General features: G+C 37.0%; 1 protein-coding gene across 1 annotated transcript in view; it reads left to right on the forward strand.

Annotated features, from left to right (window-relative positions):
• The window catches only part of LOC149180487 (enoyl-[acyl-carrier-protein] reductase [NADH] 1, chloroplastic-like), a 65,617-nt gene extending 42,906 nt beyond the window's left edge, over positions 1-22,711 (forward strand). Inside the window, exons 3-13 of the mRNA XM_089416138.1 lie at positions 19,454-19,563; positions 19,787-19,842; positions 19,980-20,064; positions 20,413-20,460; positions 20,652-20,726; positions 20,845-20,956; positions 21,180-21,231; positions 21,341-21,392; positions 21,581-21,638; positions 21,770-21,868; positions 22,021-22,711. Coding sequence (XP_089272264.1) covers positions 19,454-19,563; positions 19,787-19,842; positions 19,980-20,064; positions 20,413-20,460; positions 20,652-20,726; positions 20,845-20,956; positions 21,180-21,231; positions 21,341-21,392; positions 21,581-21,638; positions 21,770-21,868; positions 22,021-22,190 — 917 coding nt within the window. The 3' untranslated portion in view covers positions 22,191-22,711. The remainder of the gene's footprint in view (positions 1-19,453; positions 19,564-19,786; positions 19,843-19,979; positions 20,065-20,412; positions 20,461-20,651; positions 20,727-20,844; positions 20,957-21,179; positions 21,232-21,340; positions 21,393-21,580; positions 21,639-21,769; positions 21,869-22,020) is intronic.
• Positions 22,712-23,059: the final 348 nt, after the last annotated feature.

Below are 23,059 nucleotides of genomic sequence, written 5' to 3' on the forward strand. Positions count from 1 at the left end.
TCATATATACACGATGGAAATTTACTTAACTTGTCCTTAATCAATCTCAATTGTTTAATTTTTAACTTAATCATCAATATTATTATTATTATTACTATTATTCTCTTTATGATATTATTATATTATTATTAAAAGGAAATTCAAGTCTCTCAATCACGAGACTCAATCATATGTTACTCTCTCTCTCTCTTAATGGAGTCATTCCTCTCTCTCTTAAATGCTCTTACGCACCTCTTACACTCTCTTACACACTTTAATGACTTGTCATAAAAAGATTCCTCTTACACCTCTTTAATGCATAAGTTACACCTCTCTCCTAAATGCTTAAGTTACACTCCTCTCCTCTATCCCATAAGTTACACTCCTATTTTGGCATATGTAACTCTTTCTCAAGGCATAGGAGTTACTCCCTCATGAATTCAACCTCTTTGCTCTTCCTATATATTTGTGCCTCTCATCCTCACTTGACACACTTACTTGTGCATGTGAAAGGAGAATTCGAACTTGAGAAAGAGAGAGTTGGAGAGTCTAGATGAAGGTTGAGAGAGAGAGAGAAAGAGAGTCTTGAAGAGCGAGCGCAGATCTTGGAGAGCCAAAGTAATTCAATGTTTGCGTCAACTATTGCTATCAAAGATCTTCTTCAAATCTGGGTGAACTTCTTCATTCTCTCATTGTACTTTGTATCTCTGCTGAACTTTTGATTTCTAGTAGAAGAAGAATCTGGTTGGGTTTTCCCCTTGTGGGTTTTGCCCTGGTCGTCGACTTAACTTCTCTGTGTCTTATTGAATTCTTGGTTGTCTTCGATTATGCATATGGTTTATGTTCTATCCACAATTACTTAACTTATTTTGCAGCATAAAGAAGTTATGGATTTAAGTGATTATAGCAAACATAAAATATCAAAATTTCAACAAACCTTGTTGAAATTGAAATTGAAATTGTATTAATCTCAACGACGATCAAAATATTTGACATTTGCACAAATATATAGTTTTGCAAGTATGTTGCTTTAACCTAGGGATTGCTAGATGCATGACTCAAGAAAACAATATAACCAAAGCTAAACATAAGCATCAACAATGTAAAAGGAGAAGAGTAAAGATATAGAAAATTTAATTAATGTTTATTGGGATCGCAAAAGAAGATCAAGTTTTGATATTGTTGAAGAATCTAGGGCATGCATAATAAAATTGATTCTTCTTAGGATGATAACAATTTGTGAAGAATTTATACAATTAACCTTAACTTGATCTTCCATTCTTTATTAGTGTGTGTATGTTAGCTTATCAAACTGTTATCAAATCAAAAAGAGACAAGAACACAAATATTTTGGCTTCCTGCTAGGGCCAAAACCTCTCCTTCTTAGAGAGGAAATCCCATGCAAAATTCTTCTTATGGAGATTCAATTGACGAATGTCAAGACCATGACCCGTGATACATTCTGCCACTCTAAGACCAAGACATTAGTCCTCCTCCTCAAACACTGCAGAGATCATCATGATCACTGCTACCATACTTAGTTTACTGCTGCACCTTCATTTGCTGCTCCTTCACTTTGGATCTTCATTTAGGTCACCATTACTGTAGTACTGAGATCTTTACATTAGATCCATTGAGATCACTTACCAAGACAACTGAGATATGAGAGTTACATCGAGATCAAACTCATGATCCTATAACTATCATAAGACTGTGCATTACATAGATCATTCTTTGATATCTATACATATAGTGATCATATCCTGTGACTATCATTATTATGGATCTGACTGGGAGAATGCCGAAATGGTGTATGACCTGATCTTCTATAATGATGTCGAGAATGTAACCCTACTCCATAGCTGATCATCATGCCGAGGCTACTGCAGGGATACCATCTTGATTTACTTCATCAATGTTAAATCAAGACTGTGGTTGTGCTTAGAGAGAATGCCGAGGTCACTAAAGGCAGAGCCACATCCTTTTCGAGGTTGCTTCTGAGATTGAATACCCTTTACTGTGATACCGAGATTATCATGACTATGCTGAAACTCTGTGTATCCCAGAACTCTTACTGCGTCCTCATCCGAGGTGTTCTCTGCTCCATTTGCGTATACCCTAGCTTGGCTATGCCTAGATGACTAGCGTTGACTGCCCTAGTTTGGGGCCGCAGGTTGACTTCAATCAACAATAGTTTGATTGTGTTTTGGGGTTGTTTATGGGTTGCTTCTTCAGGTTGTTCAAGGACTAAATGACTAGGAAATTGACCAAGCATATTGGAGGTCAATTTCATCTCGTTTGACTAAGTTTGACTTTGTTGATCTAGGTTCGCTGTTGCTGATACAAAATTACAGAATTCTGATTTTGTACTATTTCTCTTTGCTAAACTATTGAAGATAAAAGTAGATTTGATCAAAGGGTTTCCCCGCATTGGGGTTTGTCCCTAGCTAGCCGCCACATCTTGTGTCTCTTATCTTGGCTTGTTTTCTGTCGATCGTTTAATGTTCTATCTGCACTTTACTTAATGTATATGTGATTGCTAATTAATGGCTAATAAGAAGAAAAGAAGTAAACTGCTCAAGCATAGAACATACCATAATTTAACATTTAACCACGTCAAGAATTTTGGTGTACTGATCTGTGAATTGTTTCTGAGCGGTGTCCTTTGGTGTTCTATCTAAGGAACTTACTCTGTAAATTACTACATGGTATTAAATCTATTTGAAGACCGCATCTATTGGTGATCCAAATCCGAAGCCAGTACAATTGCATTCGATAGTCATTTCCTAGATCTACTGCTTTTGACCGCTTTCGGGCCGAGAGGACTACTCTATTGTGTTAGGAGCATTTGTTCCAGTGAGGAACCCCTTTCGTTTCATGTGAAAAAGTTTAGTAGCCCTAGCTACGTCATTTTTAAGATTTGGGGGTATATAGTCTTTATTTGCAGTTTTAGTTATTTATCTCTCTGTTTATTTTGGTTTATTTATCTCTCAATTTTTTATTATCGGATCCATACCTTTCATTTTTGTGTATGCTCTTTGCCCCTGACTCTATGCGATCTGGGCAAATTAGAAACAGAAAGGAAGGATTTTTCTTACGCATATGCTCTTTTCCGCCGCGCTTTAGTGTGATCTTGGAAAATCAAAAACATTGAGGAAAATATTTAATTTCTGGCAAAATCTAACTTTAAGCCGTAAGGTTTGGTTTTTTTTTGCATGTCCGTTTTGGGTTGTGTGGTTTTTTGTTTTGTAGGTGTTAGTGTCAGTCTTGTTAGCCTGTCACCTAGATCAAATATGCTTTTACTATGTTTTTCCAGACTTTCAAAATCAAATTTGTTTGTTACTAGGTTTACACAACAAAATTTGATCATTGTTTGGTCAGTGTAAAGATGAGTTACTCTCTCTCTTTGTTAATGGATTCATTCCTCTCTCTCTTTCTGCGTCTTCCTTGCCCTACTGCGTCCTCCTCCTTCCCACGTGTGAGTTGCTCTTTGTGTAACCCAAAGCTAAGGAGAGAGAGAGAAGAATGAGTGAGATGAGATGAGTTGATAATGAATCAACCTCAGTTGTACTTATATGATTCATTGGGCATGTGTGCCACACGTTTAGCTGCTGGCCAACCTTGACAATTTGTCAAGTAAATACAAATAAATTCATATCTCCATAAATACTTGTCGGAATTGGATGTTCTTTAGATCAATCCTACACCTCTCGACAAGAGGAATCTAAGAAAAATATCAGCTGCCATAAATAAGATGACCCACATGGAGTTTGGCCCTAGTTTCCAATTTTAACTTTAAAACCTTTCAAAGAGGGAAACAGTCCACGGCCTGAGCCAACGTGACCACATCAGGCAATTTATTAACGTAAAAGAAAGAAAATTTACATAAGCTTCTCTCATGAACGATCACCTTACAAATGACCCTCCGTGCTCTTTAAATAGAGATCATGGACCAGTCGGGTGTTAAGCCACAAATCAAAGTGTCGGTAATAACGAGGAGAGAAGGAACCGTTGGATCACTTCATGTCTAGAACATATTGTGACTGTCGGATTGTAAGTTACAAAAGTACATAGTAAAGAAACACTTTTTAGCTAACTCTACACTAGACCAAGTTATACTTAACTATTTCCTATGTGTCGGAATATCCTAACATCAAGCAGTGATGAGCCTTGGATGTGCGAGATCCTTGTCATGTGTTGACAAGTGGATCCCCCAAAATGTGTATAGGGTGATGGATGTATCTCCCTTATGATGATTCTTCCTCATTAGATTGTGACATCATTGTTCCAAAGTAGAGATAACAGAGATCCTTGTATTATAAAGAAATTCCTTCCTAGCTGAGAGGGAATGTTGAAAATTGATAGCGATGGGATGAATTTCCTTCAATAGAATTTCATCTACGACCTTTCTAAAGTGACTTTATGAAAAAAAGAAAGTCATGTCTATCTTTGCAACCATGACTTTCCAAAAATAGTAAGTCACCTTCCATAAATTCGTAATCATATATACACGATGGAAATTTACTTAACTTGTCCTTAATTAATCTCAATTGTTTAATTTTTAACTTAATCATCAATATTATTATTATTACTATTATCCTCTTTATGATATTATTATATTATTATTAAAAAGAAATTCAAGTCTCTCAATCATGAGACTTAATCATATGTTACTCTCTCTCTCTCTTAATGGATTCGTTCCTCTCTCTCTTTAATGCTCTTACGCACTTCTTACACTCTCTTACACACTTTAATGACTCGTCATAAAAATATTCCTCTTACACCTCTTTAATGCATAAGTTACACCTCTCTCATAGATGCTTAAGTTATACTCCTCTCCTTTATCCCATAAGTTACACTCCTATTTTGGCATATGTAACTCTTCTTCAAGGCATATGAGTTACTCCCTCATGAATTCAACCTCTTTGCTCTTCCTATATATTCGTGCCTCTCATCCTCACTTGACACACTTACTTGTGCATGTGAAAGGAGAATTTGAACTTGAGAAAGAGAGTTGGAGAGTCTAGAGGAAGATTGAGAGAGAGAGAAAGAGAGTCTTGAAGAGCAAGAGCAGATCTTGGAGAGCCAAAGTAATTCAGTGTTTGCGTCAACTATTGCTATCAAATTTGGGTGAACTTCTTCATTCTCTCGTTGTACTTTGTATGTCTGCTGAACAATTGATTTCTAGTAGAAGAAGAATCTGGTTGGGTTTTCCCCTTGTGGGTTTTGCCCGGGTCATCGACTTAACTTCTCTATGTCTTATTGAATTCTTGGTTGTCTTCAATTGTGCATATGGTTTATGTTCTATCCACAATTACTTAAGTTATTTTGCAACATAAAGAAGTTATGGATTTAAGTGATTATAGCAACATAAAATATCAAAATTTTAACAAACCTTGTTGAAATTGAAATTGAAATTGTGTTAATCTCGACGACGATCAAAATATTTGACATTTGCACAAATATACAGTTTTGCAAGTATGTTGCTTTAACCTAGGGATTGCTAGATGCATGACTCAAGAAAGCAATATAACCAAAGCTAAAAGTAAGCATCAACAATGTAAAAGGAGAAGAGTAAAGATATAGAAAATCTAATTAATGTTTATTGGGATCGCAAAAGAAGATCAAGTTTTGATATTGTTGAAGAATCTAGGGCATGCATAATTAAATTGATTCTTCTTAGCATGATAACAATTTGTGAAGAATTTATACAATTAATCTTAACTTGATCTTCCATTCTTTATTAGTGTGTGTATGTTAGCTTCATCAAATTGTTATCAAATCAAAAAGAGACGAGAACATAAATATTTTGGCTTCTTGCCAGGGCCAAAACCTCTCCTTCTTGGAGAGGAAATCCCATGCAAAATTCTTCTTATGGAGATTCAATTGACGAATGCCAAGACAACGACCCTTGATACATTCTGCTACTCTAAGACCAAGACATTAGTGCTCCTCAAACACTGTAGAGATCATCATTATTACTGTTGCCATACTTAGTTCACTGCTGCACCTTCATTTGCTGCTCCTTCACTTTGGATCTTCATTTAGGTCACCATTACTGTAGTATTGAGATCTTCACATTAGATCCATTGAGATCACTTTACCAAGACAACTGAGATATGAGAGTTACATCGAGATCAAACTCATGATCCTATAACTATCATAAGAATGTGCATTACATAGATCATTCTTTGATATCTATACATATAGTGATCATATCCCGTGACTATCATTATTATGGATCTGACTGGTAGAATGCCGAAATAGTGTATGACCTGAGCTTCTATAATGATGTCGAGAATGTAACCCTACTCCATCGCTGATCATCATGCCGAGGCTACTGCAGGGATACCATCTTGATTTACTTCATCAATGATAAATCAAGATTGTGGTTGTGCCTGGAGAGAATGTCGAGGTCACTAGAGGCAGATCCACATCCTTATTCAAGGCTGCTTCTGAGATTGAATACCCTTTACTGTGATACCGAGATTATCATGACTATGTTGAAACTTTGTCTATCCTAGAACTCTTACTGCGTCCTCATCCGAGGTGTTCTCTGCTCCATTTGCGGATACCCTAGCTTGACTGTGCCTTCAACTTCACAGGTATGTCGAGGAGGGAATTATCTTGGGTTCTACTGCTCCTTATACCCATACGTGGTAGCAGCCAAACCCTAAGACGAATGCCCTAATTTGATGTGGACCTGCTCCTCTCTTCTCATGCAAAATTTCAGAGACAACCCGAGTTCTGTTCCTCCTTGACTGCGGCTCCTTCACCCATCCGAAACTTCAGAGGAAATGCGAGTTTTGTGACTGTTATTTGCGGATACCCTAGATGGGTATTTATAGTGGTTTATGCCTCTATATTGAGCCAACATGAGCCCATGAACTGTCATGACTATTTCTTGAGCCGACATGACTTCCATTAATTCTATTTATTTCTTTTAATTCATTTTTGTAGCTGACATGAGGATTTCTTTGTTGTATTGCTTGCAGGCTTTGGTGAGCTTGCTCTTGGAGGATTTTTCTTGGTCTTGGAGGGCTGTTACACAACTTTGAGGACTTGTATGCATTTACATAGGCTCAAGTAGTGCTTTCATTACATGACATGACTCTTTGACAAATAAATGAAATCCTAAAGACATCAAGAAGAAGTCATTATGAAGACCGAACCTAGTTACACTTTCTTCAACATATATGTACTTTGTAGAACCTAGCGATGATGGATCTAAAGGACTTAGCCATGATCAACTTGCAACTTGCGAGTAATTTAGAACTTGTGGATACACTTAATATAGTCATATGCATTGTTAAGTAAGGTCACTGGTGAAAGAGGATAGACCTTCAAAGTTAAAAGTTGGTACTGCATCAACAAAGTTAAAATTCGAACCTGTATTTAAGCTCTTAAAAGGTAACGGCAACTCCTCCAACAACGGGTCATGGCGGCACAGGTGCTCGGTCTATATGGCGACGGTGGGTCATGGCAGCTCACTTCTCAAGTGCTCAGTCTATGGCGATGACAGGTCACAATAGCTCCTCCAATAGCGAGTCACAAAAATTCACTGCTCAAGTGCTCGGTCTATGGGGACGACGAGTCACATTGGTTCCTCCAACAACATTGGTTGAATGAAAAATAACCAAGGTGGGAATCGGGATAGGTTAAGTCATTGTGCGTTAAAGGTTAAGGCGAATAGGTTAAAACTTAAACATTGAACATGAAAATAATTGCGTTCCCGACACTTTTTGACATTTTAAGGGTGGATCCGTTTTTGAAATTCTGGAAATGGATCACGATTTTTGTGGATCTGTTTCGGGAAATTCAGAATTTAGGAAACGAATCCAAAAAATTTAAAAACCTTGGAAACGTATCTACAACATTTCAGACAAGGATCGTACCCACTTTCGTTTCAAAAATGGGAAACTGCATTTCAGACAAATTCTCCAAGCATTTCCGCTAATTTAGGTTTACAAGTGATCTCTTGTTCACATATGTATTTCATATGATAATGTGTAAAATCAAGATTTTCTCTTACACCCAAACCGTCTTTAAGGTATGAAATAATTGTAGGAAGAATAGAGGTTGAAGATGTTACTGAGAAATCACACAGGGTGCTATTTTTTTGGGGCATGGAAGATTGCTACAAGTTGCTTCTGTTTGCTATGAATGTCTTCTCCCTGAATTAGTGTAGTTTGAAATTCTTTTAGTGACTCTGCTTGTTGAATGGAAGTGTTGAAACCAATGTTGCGAAAATCAACATCGGGATAAAATCGACAAGGGTCCAGAAAACCAAATAATCGGGAAAATTTGGAAAATGTCGGTAAAAAATCGGCAAACATCGACAAAATTAAGATACCATCAAAATATCTTTAAAAATTGGCAAACATCGACTAGGCTAAAAAATCATGATTTCAAGATAAAATCGGGATGTTATCGAGATGTTCGCAACACTGGTTGAAACCTTGGATTTTCTCTAAATTGTTCACAATGTTGGCATTCAAAATGGTGTCTTTGCTTTCTTCAAAATCCTCATCACATGTCATTTCCTATTACATGACTAAGGAGATCTGATTGGAATCACAATGCGAAGCAAATGCAGCTTTGCAGCTTCTAGGGTTTGGCCCTAACTGGTTGCCCTTGTCTCTCTGCCCAGATTGGCCCTTGTTGATGTCGACACTCTTTTCTTGTAGGATCGTCTCCTCCGTTCATTTTTGACTTCGGGCTTGGGATCTCCCTTTTTGACATCGCATTTGCTCCGACACCCATGGTGACATGTTGTCTGAAAGCTCCCTCTGCTATGGGTAAAGGTTCTCTCTCTTTTAAAGATGTGGTTAGCTCTGGATCTAGTTCTCTTCCTTCTGTTCAGGTGGTCCATGAAGCTTCTGCGACCACAGTCCCATTGGGTATAGAAGCCATTAGTGATGCTTTGTGTTTTTCGAAAAGAGGTTTAGTTTCCAGATTTAGTGGTCTCTGGCCTTGTCTAGTTGACCTTCATAGTGGATCTCAAAGAATTGGAAACCCCTTCCCTCTAATGAACTTAATATTTATCCTTTGGCCTATGGTTTTTTTGTGGTGATTTTTGATAAATCAAAAGACATGAATGCTATTTGCAATAATGGTCCCTAGTTTTGGGGAACCACAGGGCTTTATATGCATCCATGGTTCCCCTCCTTTGATCCTCTTACAACTTCAATTTCTTCTACACCTGTTTGGGTCAAACTTCCAAATTTTTCCCTACATCTATGGGTTCTCTCTTCGGTTAAGGCAACTGGGGATGCAATTAGAGTCTTCCATTGCCGAAGCCTAGGAGCAGAAGATTATCTCAACCCCACATATGCTCGTATTTGTGTGGAGATGAATTTCAGTAAGGGTTTTCTAGCAGAGCTGAATTTGACTAGCACATATTATTGTGGGTTCAAAAGCTTGACTACGAGAATATTTTCTTTTGGTGCCGAGCATGCTATTAGACAGGGCACATAGTTAAACATCGTCGCAAAGCCATGAAAACTGCCAATAAGTAGACAACCCGAGAAAATCGCTGGAGGCACAAATAGTAGGATGGCGCCTAGAGAGAACACTATACAGTTTCCAAGGAAGAAGAACCCTAGGATAACATAGAGGATAAGCAAGACGCAAAAGACGTGCAAGAAGAAGCAGAAGTCATAAACAATCCACTGAACCCAACTTCAAAAGAAAAACCTGCTCAATAGAGCCCTAAGAACAATGCTTCCCCTCGTGTTTCTTCAGACAATAAGACTGAACAAGTTACTTCTTGGGCTGATCAGGTAGACGAGGAAGGGCCATTAAGGAGTCAAAAGACGTTGTTGGTAGAGTTCATCTTTAGACCAGTGACTGGCCAGAGTCATCAAATAACTTGGGAAGGTTCCAAGTTGGAAAAAGGGCGAAAAATATCTTGCCAAGGAGAAAGAGAAGCTAGTGAAAGTTAAAGTGACAATTAGATAAGAATGGGATGCAAATGTATTTGGATCTTAAGGGTATTTTGGAAAATATTTAGTTGGAATGGAACAAGTTTTTTGTATTGTGGAGTTTTTGAATAATTATTTGGATTGAATCTGCATGTTCAATCTCAAATCCTCAAGGAATTAAAAGGAATTGAGCTATTAGAGGAATTCATGTAACTTATTCTTGGGTACCTGCCACGACGAGGCACAGATTTAATATACAATATACTCATTTCTTTTAAAAAAAATCCGCATCACATGATGATCTTTGTGACATGGGAACAACTTTGTCAGGGTGCTACTATATTGGTATTGCTACCATCAAACAATCTTTTTGTGCTAATTCTTACGAGTATGCTCATTATGATCACCTTCCTTTAAACCCGTGACAACATAAGAATTCATGGTGGCAATTGCAGGGTCTTCATCACAAGCGTCGTCCAGGTAAGCGTTATCTTCCTCTTTAGCATATGCAATGGTAAGCTTTTCTATGTCTCTAGCAAGGATTTACATTGTTTATAAGACTTTGGTTTGTACTTTTCTCAAGCTAGACACAAATTCTAGTTGAAGAGCAAGAGAGTTGAATCTTGATATAGATTGTTATGGTCACAACCTCTACTGGCCTGACTGATGGATGAACTCCCAGATATGCCTTGATGAATCTGACATGAACATCCCAAAGAAATTCATGTCTTTCTCTGAATGTGAGTAAACTTACACAACCTGGATCTATTTTGCCATATCTACCATTCCATTTGAGAATCCATGATCAATGTGAAATTGCAACTGCATGTAAGCTAACCCGACCTTCCAACTGTGGAGTATCTAGTTGATATCTGCTTTGCCTTTAGCACAACTGCTTGCTGTTACCAGTGACCACTGATACAAGTAGCAGGGATTTAGACTGTAAAGGAAAAGGGCTTTTTTCCTTAGTGGAGTTGTCAAATGGGATGAAAGATCTTCAAAAAAATATCTCATTGGAATTGTTGTAGTTGATTCAGTGATTCCAAGGACTTGGCATAGTACCCCACAACTACATTGAGCACCGTTTACATCTCCAAAGTGGCCTCAGGTGCAAGGTTGGGGGCAAAATGACCTCAAGTATGTGAACTATACTATTTAGAAAAAGTAGTTCAATGGAGGGATCAAAAGCAACCTAGTGCTTACCAAGGGTAGTGGAGTCAAACTTATGTAAGAGCTTATGTTCTATGATGACTGAGAATGATTGTGAGGCTTTGCAAAGGATGAATTTTACAAAACAAGACAAAAGCATGACTTGAACCCTATTAGCTATGTCAATGAACAACCTTATCCTTGTCATTACAATGCAATTGAGGAGCAAATTTCTACTCTGTAGTTCATTGGGCCTTGCCATACTTGCTCAGCTCTGCAACAGTTTTAACAAATCAGGGATGAATGTCATCAAGTTCTGCTAAACGGACCCAAGCAACTAGTAACAAGAGAGGTGCAAACACATGCGACAAGATTCAATCACACTGGAAACTAGGAAAAACACATGAGGACCAACTGCTCAAACTTTTATTCAATATTCAGACCTGGTGGAATTACAACAATATAAGTCAATCTCAGGGGATCCAACCCTGTTATAATGTTTTAGCCATCATTAAGGAGATCTCTCGTCCTCCTTGGGGTCTGAATTGTGTGCTCTGCTATATTCATGGATATCTGGATGTGCATGCTGCCCCAAAAGAGGAGTTATGCAGAAGTGTAACTCTCTTGACTAGTACAACTTCATTTTGCTAAGAATGGACTTATAACTGTTAATAATTGAGCACATGAGTAGGTTCGAGGATAAGTTGAAGGGTGACCTCATATCTGCTATCAACTGAAAGCATAACAGGAAATCAATGCCAAACATGATGAGATCTAGATCAGATCTTTTGTTCATCAACTGGTTGCGCCTTAGTCGAAGGTTGGGTTATATTGCACGAAGACGAGATCATTTAATCATTTTTTTTCCAAACGATTTCTCTTCTTCATGAGTATCCGCTAAAAAACAGACCAATTGCACTCACAACCAGAAGCACTGCAAGTTTGGCTAAGGACTCTAACTGCAAACTTTTGCAATTGAGGACATTGGTTGCCAAATGACTCCCACCATTGTTCTGCAAAGACAAACATTAGTTAGTTTATTTCATTACTTCATTGTACAAAAATTTAGATTCTAAGTTTGGATAAAAAGCAAGTATTGATAGTTTGAACTGTAAACAATTGAACTTTAAAAGAAAAAAGAATTAGAATTGCTTACCTAGTTGATCCACGTCTCTTGCCATCTTTGCCAAGTTTTTGCCAAAGTTACATGTGGCCTCACTGAAAAGACTTAAGTTGTTTATGTGTTTTCAACTAGTGGGAATGGTTAGGGACCATGCACTCCAAGCAATTGTACAACCCATCTTTGACCTCCCTAGTATGTTCTTCTCCTAGCTGAGCTTTATAATGATACTTTGGGTTCAAGAAATACCCAACTGCATGTATTAGATGATGGAGTTGATTGTTCCATCTGTTATCAATGATCTCCCAAATAGACTCATATTTAGCTACTTTATCCTTTTAGGCTGACCATATCTGCTCCTTTGCCTGATCCATAGCCTCATAGATGTAGCCCATGGCCAGTTTTTCCCCATCCACCATCCGTAACACCTTAACAAGGGGCTTGCCAATTTTCACAACCTCTGCAGAATTTTTCCAAAAAGAATTGTCAAAAACTTTTTTTTTGGTGTCTTTGCCATCTTGTCTACAAGCCCACCGAGATCAATTCCATTCATTAGAAGAAAACATCTCTGCAAGTTTTGTTTGTCGAGAGTTTGCAATGTAAGGAAGTGAGTTGCGAATCTTGTAACTGCAGGCCTAACAAGCTCCTTTCCCCCAGTGTTTTTCATCTTTAGGCTCAATACCCACGAGTGGTTGTAGATGTATTTTGTGATGCACTTGGCATGCTCTACAATGTTCTTCACCCACTCCACTTTGCGTATGTCCAAAAGCATGAGGTCTATGCAATGTGAAGCACATGGAGTCCAAAATATGGTCTTATTTCTGGACTCTAGTGTCATTCCAGCAAGAACATAGTTTGAGGCATATCTGTGATGACCTGCACAACATTCTCCTCCCCCATTGCCTTAATCATCTCATCCAAAAGCTCAAATATAAGGTTTGAATCCTTCACCCTATCAGATGCCTCAACTAATTTAAAAAACATGGTTCCTTGAGGGCAAGGAATAAGGAAATTAATGATAGTGTGGTTCTTTTTATCGGTCCATCCATTTGACATGATGGAACAACCTATTTTGGCCCATGACTCTCTATACTCGGTCAAATATTCGTTTATGCAAAAATTCTCTTTTTGCAAAAGAGTTCCACTCAAGTCATGCACTCTAGGGCATTTGAAACCCTTTCTTGCAAATATAACATAGTCCCACATAGCTTGGTAATAAGGTGAGAAGGCATCAATAAAGGGGTTATCTGCATCATACCACCATCTAGGAATGTATTGAAAATCAACTTCTTTGCATTTCTTTTTCCAATGATTACACAAAGTTGGTTGAGTTAGACTTGGTTGGGAGGAAGTGGCATTGGCAAAGGTAGTGACAGGGGAAGTTGAGAAATAACTCTTGATGTTCATCCTCTTTTTTCCTTTAGATTATTGGCCTTGATTATAATACCCAAGAGCAGGAGGAACGTAGTTGAAGGGGTCATGGACATTGGTGGCAGGGATAGAAGAGGGGTCTTGAATCTCAAAATGTTCATACCCACCAGCTCTCATGGCTTCTAAAATTACATTCTTTCTTGCGATTTCTTCTTGGATAACCTTATCCCTAGCCTTATTCTCCTCAAACATCTCAAACTTCGGAAGGTATTCTGCCCTAATATTGCCTATCACTTCCTTCGATGCTTTACATGTCTTTACATGGCCTCTTATGCCAACCGAGTGTTGTTTCAACCTATAAATACCCCCTTCTACAACATATTTTTGGCAATATTTGATCATTTTGCCATCAATCATATCACAATGAGCCCATGCAATGTCTTTGGATTTTGGGGGCATGGTGGCTAATGAAATATTTGAAATTTGCAAAGGAAATAAATCTGCAAATTAAAAAAAATGCACCAAAGTAAAATGGAAAATCTAAGATAAATTTTAAAATTTGGAAAAAATGGGGCAGATTTAGCCTACAAACCAATGTTGCAACTATCGACATTGGAATAAAATCGGCAAGGGTCTAGAAAACTAAAATATTGTAAAAATCGGGAAAATATCGGAAAAATTGGCAAACATTGACAATATTAAGATACCACCAAAATATCGGTAAAAATCGGCTAAGCCAAAAAATCACGATTTTGGAATTTTATTGCAATAAAATCGGGATGTTTGCAACACTGCTACAAACATGTTGAAATTTAAGACCTGTAAACTAACAATTCAAATTTAAAAGAACACGAAAAAAATTAAATATATGGACAACAATGGAGTATGGATTTTTTCAAGTGAAAATCCTTACTTGGAAATGCAAACTAGCTGCCTTGGCCTTCTCTTGAAGATGTTGACTCCACTAGACAACTCCAATGTAGCTCCAAGATGACAAACAAAGCTCAAACTCTCTGCTGTTCCACTATTCCAGCAAAACTCAACACTCTCCAAGCTCACAAAAACTCCAAATGAGATGTGTGAGGCAAATGAGAGGGGAGCTAAGTTGCATGAAACACCGAAATGTCTAGAAGTTTCTGAAACAGGGACGACTTGAAATGTGACCTCGAAAAATGGAAACGCGGTCGAAACGTCATATGTATATGTATTAAGTAACACATTATTTTCCAAGAAAAGAAAGAATGAGACATATAAATGATATTTTAGAAACAAATCCAAATTTATATTAACTCCAACAGATGATCACTGAAGCGAACAAAGTTCCTTCCATAAATTAATTACTTCAAAAGACTTGGAATATCAAGATATCCACGAGGATACAAATAATATATATTAAATATAAATAAGAATAAGAATGAATGATTTACAAATGAGAACGAGAGGCTTGCTTATATATCAGGCAAGTGTCTCTTCATGAAGAGTCATGTCTCATTTAGACATGCCTCTTCAGCGTAATTACTAGTTAACTAATAATTATTTATGCTTATTATCATTTACATTATTTTACATTATTTATATATATTTTATTTGTTACATTGCCTCCTTCCTCAAAAAGCTTTGTCCTCAAAGCTTGTCGATGAAAAAAGGCTTGATCTCTTTTTCGGCTTCGAACGTCTTTCTCTCTTGGAATAGTCATCCTCGTCAATACAAGTTGATATGATCTTCTTAGTGACAAACAAAATTGTCGCACTGAGAAGGGATCAGACCATCCTAAATTAATCTTCTGTATAGCATTCTGATCACTGGAATTTTGTAACGACTTGTTAGCATAAGACTGGATTGAGATTACATCACTATTATCCGGAACATCAGTTTGTTGTTTCGGTTCTGATTGGTTCAAATATGTAGCATGGTTGATTCGTCTGTTCTCATGATTCGGATGCCGATATGGAACTTTTTTGGTTTGATTTCTCCTTACTGGGCATGTGCCAATTTTTATATTTTCTTCTGGCAAAGATGTTGTTGAGATGGTTATGGAACATTCACTTGGGATGTTCATTGTCTGAATTGCAACATCTACGTGTGTCGTTTCTTCAACTGACTTGTCTTCTTGAGTTGTCATATTCACTGGATCGGTATTTGTTGTTTTGTCATCAACTTGAATTCCTACATTTGATACTTCTTTCTTGATAAATTGTTGTACCTTGTTTTCTAATGACTTCTTATCCTTCTTAAGTTTCTTAATTTGCGTCAATAATTTTTCACTATGGTTTTTAAGTCGAGAAACTTCTTCATTTTTGTCAATAGTGATTTTGTCAATTTCATTTTGCATATTTTGTAATATTTTTTTACCTTCTTGAGAAATTACTTTTGAAATATGTTACTGAATTAGGTTTCAGTGTAACATCTTGGAGTGTTATTTTCTTCTTCTTGTAAGAAAATGTTAAAAACTTTTTCTTAGTATTTAGAATAAAGGACCCTAGAGTTTTCATCCATGGTGATCCCAAAACAATGTCACTATCGTTAAAACTTAAGGTTTTCACAGTGAATTGTGAGGTAAAAATATAATCTCCAATATTTAAGTGTAGATTGCTTATATCGTATTCTTTGCCAAAAATATTTGTCTCAACTATATTTGATTCAGGAATCACCAATTGATTAGCACATTTAGGACTAACATAATTACTTCTTTCAGTAGGACTGATAGAGATTATGATGTCTCTTCCTGCGAGTGATCCTTTGATCTTAAATAGTGTGTAAACATATGTACTATGGGTTTCAAGAAACCTTTCATTACTAGTCTCCATTTTTTCCTTGATGTTTTTATGTCAACAATATGTTAACTGGAGCTATTTTTATTGTAAAATAACACTTATTTCTTTTATATATATTTTTCAAATATTCTCCTTTAATGTGGATTGTTAAAACTTGAATACCCTTTTATTAAAAAAATACTCCTTTATATTGTTGCCCTCTATATATGTATGTATTTCTTTATATTAAGACCCCTTTTCAAAATAACTTTATTATCTTATAATAATAATAGTTTCACTTCTTTTTTTTTTTAATAATAAATTGGTCCTCTTTTTTATATACTTAATTACTCCCTTGATAAATTTTTAATGTCACCCACTTAATAAATATAAAGGTCACGTCTTTTCATATGACATGGTCTCGATGTTAAAATACCATGGGCTATTACCATGGGTTGTTTTTAAAACCTCTGTTAAAATGTTCTCCACGTAAAAAGTAAAACGTATTCCTTTTGTCTGCTTGTTTTTTTTTCCTTAACTTTTTAAAATACCATGGGCAATTACCATGGGTTGTTTTTAAAACCACGGGCTTCTCCACGTAAAAGTTTTAAATATACTTGGTATGAGATTTTGTATCCGTTTTGGTTTTTCTTTTACTGTTTTTTTCTTCTTTTTTTTTTTTTTTAATTTATTTACTTATATTTTTTTCTGGTTAATTTTTTATTTATTTATTTAAATTTTTTTGTTTGTTTGTTTGTTTATGGCCAAAGGCCTAGGAAAACAGAGAAAAGGAGAAACTCCCAAATTCTGAGCAAAATGATTCAATTGTACGGCAACAAGGTTGACGAATTTCGATAGCCAAGGACCTGGAGCTCTGTGCACCGGTTAAGCAACCTAGAGGACCGAACTGCTCTGATACCAAATGAAGCGAACAAAGTTCCTTCCATAAATTAATTACTCCAAAAGACTTGGAATATCAAGATATCCATGAGGATACAAATAATATATATTAAATATGAATAAGAATAAGAATCACTGATTTTCAAATGAGAACGAGTGGCTTGCTTATATATCAGGCAAGTGTCTCTTCATGAAGAGTCATGTCTCATTTAGACATGCCTCTTCAGCCTAATTACATTATTATTTTACATTATTTATACATATTTTATTTGTTACAATTACATGATGCAAATATCCAAATTAGGCTTTATAGATGAGGCTTTACATCTAAGGCTCCAAAATTAGCCTTTGTATGTGAGGCTATATGTGCTAAAACTGAAATAAAACATGAGCTAAAGACAATTATGTCTACATTAACATATCATTAATAATAAAACTCAACCTCATCAACAAAGATAGAACAAGATGCTTGTTCAATAGAAGAAGCGACTCTACTGGTACTTCCAGTTGTACTTGCACCACCACTGGCACAAATATAAAGAGCAGAAAGAGAGCTCTAAATCTGGACATTTGGGTGTTAGAAGGGCCCATGCCTTTCTTCACCCCTTGAGCTGGCCAAAAAAGGTAAAAAAAAAAAATTCGCCTTTCTACTGCCCGAAACGCAGCTTGTAGCAGCTGAAACAGGGCTGAAACGCTGTTGGCCGTACCATATGGCGTTTTGAAATCGCAAGACGCCGTACGGTATGGCCAACTGTGTTTTGGCTCCGTTTCGGCATTTTGGGCTGTCCCCGGTACCAGTACCCCACATTTTTAGGCATTTCCTGCAAGTTGCAACATAGGAGGGGAGACATGCTTTTAAAATCTTGGAGGGGCTGCCAACCACTAGTTTCGCTCAAAACCACTCGAGCATGCCCAAAACCGCTGTGCATGGGGTCCGCAGCCGTGCTGGTAATGAACTGGGTGGTTTATGGAAAAACCGGCCAGTTCCATCATAAACCGGCCTGTTTATGACCGGTTTGATGCAAACCCTAGGCCTGCAAGGAGATGAACTGGGTTTATTGGCTGGTTTGGTCACAGAGGCTATTGAACTGGGTGGTTTGGCTGGTTTTGAATACTATGATTTACACATGGTAGATCGAAAAGGGAATCCCAATAAACCTGCCTCTCATATGGATAAAAACAGTTTATTAATGAGAATGTCTACCCCGATTCTTTATACTGGAGCTTAGTGCAGACACCTGAAGCAATAACAGAAGGGTTCAGTAAAGAAACTGACTGGCTCTATCCTGTAAATAAACCCTATAATTACCAATAGCATCTAAAGACCTAAAATCCCACTCCTTTGACAACGTCCCTCTCTCCAGAATAACCTTGCAACTTTCACCCATAGTTGCTTGCAGTAGAAGAACATCAGGCCTGTGTATCTCCACCAGCCTGACAATAGAAAGTTCTTTTGAGAGACTTATGAGACCTCGGATATTAATACACAGCACAATCATTTTAGATACCCTGTGGGGCATTTTTCTGTTCTAATGACCCATCAAGGGATTTCTTCTTCCTTTGCTGAGTCTCTTTTAGGGCTTTATCTTGTGCATGCCCCAGAAACACCTTTACCTCCTTTGCTTGAAATTCTAGGTGGTCTTAAACAATACCTACCCAAATGGGAGGATTCATCCTGTAGACCTATTTCAAGAGTCGCCTGGTACAACCCCTTATTGACTTTTGAACAAACTTTCTGGGATGGTAATGAAACAAAATTTTCTTTCCAAGCTCCTTGCCTCATGTTTTTAGCCCTCTTAGAATCATGCTTTTGTCTCCCTGGAGATACTGGAAATTTAATAAGGAAGGATTCAACTTGAACTTTGCTTGTGATGCTGCATAGAAGGGAATCTGATATAAATAGTATTGTTCGTGGATTCTTGGCATTTATGCCTACAGTTATGTACATAGCTCCATGGGATGTTCCAAGGCTCACAGAGAAAGGACGTCAATGCCTCTGTTATTTTTCATATATTAACAGATCTAAGCCTAAACATGGGGCCTTCTCAAAGTTCATGATGAAATGCAGGCTGTACCGCCAGATATTTTCTTATTGAAAAAAATTACAGTGTGAGAGTAGGTGTGGGTTTGTTAAAATTTTCTCCTTATGTTCAAAATCAATGCTGTTAAAATTTTCTCTCTATATTCAAAATCAATGATTCAAAGTTTGGAATTTTTCTATATAAATTGATAATCAAGTTTCTTTCTTTTTCTGCCAGGAAAAAGAGCATTTATTGCTGGAATAGCAGATGACAATGGATATGGTTGGGCCATAGCAAAGTCCCTTGCCACTGCTGGTGCAGAAATTCTTGTTGGCACTTGGGTTCCGGTTCGTGAGAATAAGTTTGGGACTGTATTTCTTTTCAGTTTTTTAGTTATTAAAAAATGAAAGATTGTCTTTAAAACTAATTATATATATTATATTTATGATAGAAACCTTGCTGCTATGAACATGGGTTTTCTCAGTTGCCATACTTACGTTTAAATCTGTCTTTTCTTTTGTTATTTGAAAAACTGCTAAAATTCGTATGATCTACCTTCTTGGTTGCCAGGCCCTGAACATATTTGAAATCAGCTTGAAACGAGGCAAGTTTGATGAATCACGTGTGTAAGGACTCTTAAACATATTTATTAGTTTGCAAGGCATTTTTGATTGATGTATGTTAAAGCAAAAGTCTCAGTTTGTTTATAAATTGAATCAGTGATTGATTTGGAATAACTAGAGGTACAATTTTCAAAGTGCAGGCTGCCAAATGGTTCTATGATGGAGATCTCTAAGATTTATCCCTTGGATGCTATTTATGATACTCTCGAGGATGTTCCTGAAGACGTAAATATCATAATCATATCAGAACCATAATTAGATTTTTTTCTTCTTCCTGATTTGTGGATTTGCTGAGCTTGGTACAGAGTAATATATTAAGCAGACAATTCTCAATCTAGGTATCTTCTTGTCAGATTTGGATATTAGGAGAAATTGATGTTTGTCAAGGACCTGGGCCAGTGGGGTTCAGGGCCGGAGGGGCGGGCGGGGGGGGGGGTGGAGGATGGGGGTTTGCGGTGCATACAAAGGATGAAGGCCATCTTATGCTCCTAGTATTTTTTAAACATATGTCCAAATCTAGTTTCTCTGATCTAGAATTTGTGACTCTAATTAAGTTATTCTGTTCCACTACAGGTAAAAACAAACAAAAGGTATGCGGGAACCTCAAATTGGACCGTTCAGGTAATTACTGTTGTTTAAATACCTTATGCTATAGTTATTTCCATATGCATTTGGTCATAAATTAGGATAGACATTGCGTTTTGCCTTTATTTTTATGATATTGGAAAATAGTCTATGCACACCATTTTGCATGACATAGGGATTAAGCCATTATATAGGAGGGCTAATTTTCCAATCTAAACAATTCATAGGAAGTTGCAGAGTCTGTAAAACAAGACTTTGGAAGCATTGATATACTTGTGCACTCACTTGCAAATGGTTCGGAGGTACATTGACTTTCTATAAATATGAAAATCATGATGATGTTTTTGTTTCATCATTTCTTGTATGTGATTGTCTTGCTTGTCTTTTGTTGTGTTGTTAATGAAGGTGGGCTTCTGACAGGTCAGTAAACCTCTTCTGGAGACATCAAGAAAGGGCTACCTTGCAGCTGTTTCAGCTTCGAGTTATTCCTTTGTGTCATTGCTAAAACACTTTCTGCCTATAATGAATCCCGGTGAGTTTCATAACTTCATCTTGATTGGAAAACTCAAAACCTTCTAGTTTGTTTAAGAAGTCTTCATCATGCATATGAAATTGTTGATACCACTACATAAAAGGTAAATTGGATGTTTTAGATGCAGAGGCATCTTGAATTCACAAACTTGTTTGCCATGAAAAAGAATGGTGCTTGAAAAGAGAGGTATGCTGAACTGGATTTGCCTTGCTTTGTGATGCAGGTGGGTCAACTATATCTCTCACATATATTGCATCAGAAAGGATCATTCCAGGGTAAGTTGTAATTGAATTCATTACTTGCCCACTGATTACAGGGTAAATTGCTTCTTTAACATTCTTATAACTCCCCTGAATGTACAAACACATATATGAATGCTCGCAGATACGGTGGCGGAATGAGTTCTGCAAAAGCTGCTCTGGAAAGTGACACTAGGGTAATATCATTATTTTCTTTTCTCTATTTTCTCTTAAAGGTAGCTCTTTCGTAGTTACCAACTAAATTCAATATTATAATTATATAGGAATTAGCACTGGAGTTCTGTAGCAATTTTACAAAACATAAAATGGGTACAAATCTGATCCATGTGGAGGGTTTCAACTGATAAATTTTCTAAATCTTTAGGTGCTTGCTTTTGAAGCTGGAAGACGCTACAACATAAGAGTGAATACAATTTCAGCAGGTAGTTTCAGGAATAACACAATGGACACCTTTGAAATTCTCAATCATGATTGTGAGTTCAGTGTCACTGTGCATATATTTAAATGGGTCTTTATCTCTTACCTACTTTATACTCTTTTATATGTTTTGCAGGCCCCTTGAGAAGCAGAGCTGCAAAGGCCATTGGATTTATAGATACCATAATTGAATACTCAATGGCAAATGCTCCCTTGCAAAAGGATTTGCTAGCCGGTAATGCAATTCTATCATTTTTTAATTCTTCTTTTATGGGATCTTGTTGAAGGCATACTGCGTGATCATGCAGGGAGATTAGATCTTTATCTCATATTGAGAAAACAGGCTTAGCTTATCTCATGTATATTATGTTGCAACTTGTTTTACAGATGAAATTGGGAACGCTGCAGCATTTTTAGCTTCACCATTAGCCTCTGCAATAACTGGCACAGTCGCATATGTTGACAATGGGTTGCATGCTATGGGAGTTGGAGTGGATAGTCCAGCCTTTTCTGAACTTGCAATGCCACAAGCAGACAAAAGCAAGACTCCAGCATGATACAATACCATATTTCTTTCGTATATAGCTAACGGTCACGAAATCTGTCTATCACAGGTTGCCACGTCTAACAAGTAATCTGTTCCTTTCAAGTGGAATGTGGGTAGTTTCTATTTACGAAAGAAATTTTTTATTTGATCCTTTAGTCCAGCGAGGCAGTTTGTTTGTTAGCATAAACCCTAAACCTTGAGCATTGAGGAATGAATGTCCTTTTCTCGCACAGAAAGGCCATTTAGAAAGGAATGGATTGATGGAGGACTTGTATACAGGTATAATCCCTTAGTTCAGATTAAATTGAAGGTATCTTCGCATATGTTCTGTCTAGTTATGGCAATTTAGAATAATGCTGCATCAGGTGCAGGGGTTTCATCTCCACTTAATGTGAAGAGACCGTTAAAGAGATACGGAGCAAACAAAAGAAAAGTTGCGGTAGCCTGTAGATATTGGCATCTGACAAGAACCTTTTGTTTGTGTCGGTTATTTTTTGGAAAATATTATCAAGAAGTTTTAATTGCTAAAAATAGGTTAATCAATCATTTGGATACTTGTTGCTGGAATTAATAAATAAAATAAATGTTATTAAAAACAGAATATAAAATATGCTACATATTTTGTATAAAATTTCCTTTTGTTGTCTTACAGGGATTTAGTCACACGGAGTTCTTATACACTTAATCTAGATGTTGCTACAGATTGTATAGAGGATTGGAGCCTTTGCAAAGGGTTTGCAGGCTTTTTTCCATGCCTATCAATTAATTCCAGGATGAGGCATTTGGGCGTCAAGTGTTTCTTATGGTTCCTCAAGGGTAAAATCAACACTCTGCAATTACAACATGGTTGAGATGATTTTTGCCTCGAGAAAACAAAAG

The sequence above is a fragment of the Pinus tabuliformis genome, chromosome 3_2 (genome assembly GCF_031772625.1).
Source record: "Pinus tabuliformis cultivar Carrire ecotype Pingquan chromosome 3_2, CPIR1, whole genome shotgun sequence".
NCBI lineage: Eukaryota > Viridiplantae > Streptophyta > Pinopsida > Pinales > Pinaceae > Pinus > Pinus tabuliformis.